Source organism: Pinus tabuliformis, chromosome 1_2 (genome assembly GCF_031772625.1).
Source record: "Pinus tabuliformis cultivar Carrire ecotype Pingquan chromosome 1_2, CPIR1, whole genome shotgun sequence".
NCBI classification, from domain to species: domain Eukaryota; kingdom Viridiplantae; phylum Streptophyta; class Pinopsida; order Pinales; family Pinaceae; genus Pinus; species Pinus tabuliformis.
The window spans coordinates 474192853-474199252 of NC_142298.1; the positions used below are offsets into that span (position 1 = coordinate 474192853).

Genomic DNA, 6400 nt, shown 5'->3' on the forward strand with positions numbered 1-6400 from the left:
CTGTAAACTTCTAAAGATATACTTAGCAATAGATTTCAGGTTATATTTATCATTATGTTTGTGCCCTCAACACAACTTGTTAAACTCATAGAAAATTTCAAACTTTAAATTTAAACTCGCAAATACTTCCAAACCTTAAACTTCTAAAGATACACTTAAAATCCCTTTCTTTGTAAATGGTCCCAACCTAAAATTTTTCCATAAGTTAGTAGTCATAGAAATAAAAAAACCTTATAAAATTGGCATAAATATAAAAATTGTAAACTTCTAAAAATATACTTAGCAATAGATTTAGGGTTATATTTACCAGTATGTTTATACCCTCAACACAACTTGTTAAACTCACCAAAAAAAACTTTCAAACTTTAAATTTAAACTCACAAATACTTCCAAACCTTAAACTTCTAAACACAACGGGTTAAACTCACACAAACTTTCAAACTTTAAATTTGAACTCGCAAATACTTCCAAACCTTAAACTTCTAAAGATATACTTAGCAATAGATACTCACACATACTTCCAAAACTTAATATTTACATCGTATAAATATTATTAAACTCATACAAACTTTCAAATTTTAAATTTGAACGGGCACATACTTCCAAAACCTTAAAATTTACATCCTATAAAGATTAAAATGTAAAATATTACTCTATTCTAAATAAAGATGATGATAAATACAGTCATGTACATTCATCTTTCCTCAATTTTCTCATTTTTGCTAGTATTGTTGCAGGGATGGATTTCATGGCTGAGAAATATTTAAAACATCACTATAGATTTTAATTCTAATCCATAAAATGCTTAAATATCCGTAAAAGAGGTTCATTTTTCTTTCTTTTAAACTATGATTTATAAACTCACTCATTCATTTTTTTTTAAATCATGTTACCTGGAAGCGGCTTCCTGTTGCTGGGATTAGTAACTTTCCGTTTCCAAAATACAACCAACCCAAGCAAGACCACCACAACAACCGCACCACCGATGCTCAATCCTATCACTTTGGGGAGACGTTTTCCTGCAGCTAACAATAATTGGCATCACAAAACTGAATTAGCAAGTGCTTTGGAGATTTTCCCAAAAGGTAATATAAATATGTATGACAATATTACCTTGTGTTGGCCTTGATGCTGGTATAGAAGGACCACTTTTATTTCCACTTCCATTTAGGGCTGAGAGCAGAGGCACACCATCATCGTAAAACTTGTAGCTGTCATAACCAATTACGCAGTTATCGAAGTAGGCTAGTCCTTGGGTAGTACCAGCTGGACAGGAGCCCAAATAATTGTACATATTGTTTAGGCACTGACTACACCCACTCATATTAAGTTCTCTCCAACATTCAGCCAGAGAATAAACCCCATAATCACTTAGTGTACTGTAACCCACCTTACTGGACACAGCTTTCTCGATAAGCCTGCTCAAAAGAGAGGCAATTTTCCAATCCTTGACACCCCTTGCCTCTGTGCCATTTATTGTAATGTTATCGCACGCCGCAAATAACGCGTGTGATGAATCGGATGCATTTGATTCAGAAGAGAACATGTGCGTGGCATATCTCAAAACGCATCCACTGAGAAGAACGGTTCCGTAACTGAGACTTCCATTACAATCTACAGCTAAATGCTCTATAGCTTTTGAAACGCATCCCCGACAAGCAGAGGCATTCAGATCTCCCCTGCACTGAGTAAAACCGAACATCTTATCTCCATTCTCTCCATAACTTGATTCACTGTAGCCCGTCTTGTTAACATTGTCAAGCACTGAATTGATAACCACCTTCAAGTTCCTTTGCAGAGCACTTCCGTTCCTGATACTATCGTTACTGCAACGGTGTGACCAGTAAATTGTAGGACTATCGGGCGGAGGTAATGAGTGGATGAAATCGAAAGTTAATGGTAATGTTAGTAGAAAGAGCATTAAGGAGACACAGAATTTGGGTTTCGCGGTGAAAATGAAGTGAATCATTTCCGCTGTGTAATTACAGACCATGTTGGAAGAAGTGGCCATTCTGTAATTGGAATCAATCTGCGGAAAACTTGAAAGATTGTCAGAGCCGCCTTTCTTTTATGAAGATGGGTCCGGTCGAAAGGGAAGAGAAGATTGGAGTACCGTGTTGAAACGGTTATGGTTTCTTTTACGAAGAAGGGTAAGGCTCGGCAGACCCATGGGCTCTTTGCTGGTTCGATCAAACAATTTTCGAGGAGATCAGGTTCAAATGGAAGATAAGATTAGACTGCCGTGTTGAAGCGATTAACCCTAGATGAGAGTTTCTTGAAGGTTCGATGTGAATAAGATATTGGGACATGGTTTGAAAAGAATATTTCAATGTGAGGTTGATAATTTTTGTTCATTTGTAATTCATAACTTTGAATGATCAAAGAACGCGGTTTCTTTCAGTGGTTGATCTTTTTTGTTGATAATTTTGAATGATCAAATAACGTTCCCTTCAATCCTTATGGACCTAGGTTTAACGTAGTGTAAGTTAAGAATGGGTGAAGCTTATTTATTTATAAGCAAATATAAATATAATAATTGGGTTGATAATTTTTGTTCATGTGTGGTAGATGTTTTTGAATGATGAAAGAACGTTCCTTTCAATCCTTATGGACGTAGGTTTACCGTACTGTAAGTTTGTAAGTTAAGACTGGTTTAAATATATTTATTTATAAGTAAATATAAATATAATAAATGGGATTTTTTAAAATTCTTATTTATAAAAGTAAAAAATGATAACAAATATAAATTTGTTGAAAATATAATAATAATATGTTTTTATAAAAAAATATAAGTAAAATAGTTTAGTTATATAAATTAAATGGTTGGTAAATGTTAATAAATATATATTTATGATAGGGATCAAAATACTTATTTATGATATATATAGTTAATAGGCATGCTATTTTAGAATAGGGATGCCTCAATTTTAGTTGACAATATTTATTATAATTAAAAACAAAAATAAATATGAAGATGTGGTAAAAATATTCCACTTTCACTACTAGACATAAATACAATATCTATATTTTCATATGAAGTAACATAATTTTATACCAACATTAAACAGACATAAGATAATTAAAAGTAAAGATAAAAATTATTATATTTTCACTTTTGAGAATGATGATGCATAATTACTATGCTTTCTATAAATGTTTGACTAATATTTATATTAACTAATTTATTTCAATATCAATTTAGAGATAAAAAACTATATATATCCCAAGGGATAGAGTGAGGTTGTTTGTACCATGATAGTTCCACATATATATCCTCTTAAGAGTTTACAAAGCTCAAAGTCAATACAACAATATGTATCCAGATATTATAACTCAACATGTCACTAGCAGGGTTTTGAGCCAAAAATAACAATAATCCACTAAACCACCCAAGATAACCCCAATTATCTATCTATCTATCTATCTATCTATATATATATATATATATAGAAAAGAAGTAATTGAAACTAAAAACAATTATTTAGTTTATAATAAGAAGGAGATGTGTAATTCAATAAAATGAATATTTGACATAATAATAATAATAATAATAATAATAATAATAATAATAATAATAATAATAATATAGGTTATAAATAAAATATTTAAATATATATTAATAACTGAAAAACATTTTAATGTGAAAAATGTGATCCATAAATAAAATATTTCAATAAACATGTTAATAAAATATTTGAATGTTATCTATATATTATATATGGTTAAAAAAGAAAACGGATATTGTATAAAGAAACTCAAAAAATAACCTCTTAATAGGCAGATTTTATAGCCAAATATGAGAGTTGTGTATTTCCTTCATTTCCAAACTTTGAGTTGACACATGTTTTTTTTAAAATTAAAATAAAATATTCTCTAAATGAAAACACAATGTCGACCATAATAAAAAAATGAAAATCATATTTGATTAGTTTTAATTAAAGGCATAAAAGACAATAATCTCACTCTTATCCTCTTATATGAGTTCATTGTTGATATTACAACCAAGTATAAAGGATATGTAATAATAAAATATTTTGATGTTTACGTTAAGTAACATAATTTTATATCAACTTTATATGGAGACTAATATAGATTGATCTTACTATGATTTTATGAAGGGCCAAAACGGATTAAATCTCTTAAAGTGCAAATCTATTTTAGGGTCTAAAACTTTTTAGACAATGCACACCTCAAGAGATTTGATCCTTCTTTTCTCTTGGTAAAACCATCGATAAGATAAATATACTCTTTCTCTCGTTATGAAATTGCACTTTTGAACAATCAAATAGATACAACTCCTTGAAACCCATAATAAACATTTGTATTATTTAAATTATACATATCTTAAATTCAAAATCCAAAAAAAACTTTATTGAATATTAAACAAAATTATCCCAAAAAATATACATGAAAAAAAAAGGATAAATTGTAACCTCACACTAATAATTGGCTTCCCGAATCTTTATATTTAGCTACAAATACCATTCCTAACCTTTAATCTATAAATTTCCATATAACTTAAATAGTTTTGAATCCTTTTATTTCTTTCTGGTATTTTTTATTGACAAAGTTCACAGCCAAGTTTACATAAATGTGTATATCATTAAGAGGTTGGAACAAAGGAATCTTAAGACACATCCCTAAGTTGTCATAAAAAAAATCAAGTGTGGTGTTGAAATGGGTCTTTCTATACAGTCTTTGGATAGGAGGTTTGAGATTGAGGATTGAAAGTAAAGTATTGCACATTAGGTATGAATGGCCTACAATTTTTTGGGATGCCAAGAAGTATTAATGGCCTACAATTTTTTGGGATGCCAAGAAATACGTCAAACGTTGTGGCAAATGTTAGAGAATGGGCCGACTTACACATAATTACAATATGTCACTCCAGCCTCATATTTTGGTGGATCCATTCGAAAAGTGGATCTTTAATTTGGTAGAGCCAATCAATTCCCCATAAAAGTAGAAGGTGTAAGTTCTACTGTGCACAATCTATATAACAAAGTGGGTTGAACTAAAGACTCTTCATAAAGATACAAAAAAGCAATGGTTAATTTCCTATACTCTTCTTTTCTTTTTTATTATTATTTATGGAGTCCTGAAGAAGTCATTACACATCAAGGACATTGTTCACTTCTCAATTCATCTACTAGCTTATTTTCTCTAGAAATAAAAATACACTTTTTTTTCCTAACTATTTTATTAAAATAGCTATTTTATTAAAGTATGTAGTAAATAATTAAGATAATTTGATTTACCAAATAAATTTTAATTTAATACAAAATCTTCTTATTTACATGGAGTATGGTTAAAAAATAAAATAATTTATTTATGTAAAAACATATAATCATCTTAAAAATATAATGAATATAATATAATTATTAAATCCCTAATGGGATGATGAACGAAGAGGCCGGGGATCATGAGGTGGCATTTAATCCTCTCCCACACGATGACTAAATGTAGAGCCGTTTTAGAGGAGTTAATTTGGGCAGGTGGAATAAGAAGTTTTATGAACAAATTGTGGTTATTTGTGTTGTCTGGTTCGTTGTGGTTTATGATAGTTGGTGTCAAAGAATGAGAAGACCAATGTTGGTGGGGATTTTCATACATGGAGCGCAAGGTGGCTATCTATCACAACCCTACCTTGCCCTTCATTTTATGAGTTCAAAGACGAGTAATAATTAAGATGCTAATGGATTTAATTATGCCAAAGAGGTGGTGTGAGCGGTAATCATTTGGGACCCTGGTTAATTTTGGGTAGTCCTGGTTGTGGGTGAGCTTCTAAAATTGGGGTAAGTGCTTCATCATGTTGGGTGAGCCGCATCTGTGTCAATTTCTGATGATTCTTCACTCTCTAGGGTTCATGTAAAATTTTCTTGCATCATTCCTCATTTTTTTCTACTTTGGTATGGTTGTGTCTCTATAGTGGTGTATAGAGTATGGTGGGGATTGGTTCGGGTGGTGGAAAAGGTTGGTGGCTGTTTAATTGTGGTTGTACCCTCAACTTCGGTAGCCCTTTGTATCTGGTAGGGCAGTGAGGTGGTGGGTTTGTAGTTCATGGAGGCAATGGGATTTCAATTTCGGAAGTAAGGGCAGGGAGTCTCATGCAGGTGGGAGGCGTCGATAGTAGTCCAGGCTTGTGGCGTTGATGGTGGTGGTTTGGATTTGTCGAGAGGGGTTGTTGGCTCAACTCAACTTGGTGGCCGAAAGGTGGTCAAACTTGAATTAAGGGGTATCCCATGGTTTGGAAGTCCTTCATTGGAGTTGGCTTGTAGTTGACGAGGAGTACTGGGACTTCCATAATTTCATCCATATTGATACTGGGACAAGTGGTTTGGGCTTGTTGAGGGGGTTGTGTTTGGGGCGAGTAGGAGCATAATGCAATTCCAACATGGAA

The 6400-nt window shown here is 32.0% G+C and overlaps 1 protein-coding gene across 1 annotated transcript; it reads right to left on the bottom strand.

The window, feature by feature from the left end:
- Positions 1-601: 601 nt before the first annotated feature.
- LOC149206403 (putative cysteine-rich repeat secretory protein 28) lies at positions 602-2011 on the bottom strand. Its single transcript, XM_089397685.1, has 2 exons — positions 1114-2011; positions 602-1019 (listed from the first exon to the last, which is right to left on the bottom strand). The coding sequence occupies exons 1-2, from the start codon at positions 2009-2011 to the stop codon at positions 880-882; spliced, it is 1038 nt and encodes a 345-aa protein (XP_089253811.1). The 3' UTR covers positions 602-879.
- Positions 2012-6400: the final 4389 nt, after the last annotated feature.

Excerpts from the sequence above, each read along its gene's own strand:
- LOC149206403 (XM_089397685.1), bottom strand. The coding sequence starts at position 2,011 with ATGGCCACTTCTTCCAACATGGTCTGTAATTACACAGCGGAAATGATT. Across the intron at positions 1,020-1,113 it reads AGCATCAAGGCCAACACAAG|GAAAACGTCTCCCCAAAGTG; the intron begins GTAATATTGTCA and ends TGTTAGCTGCAG.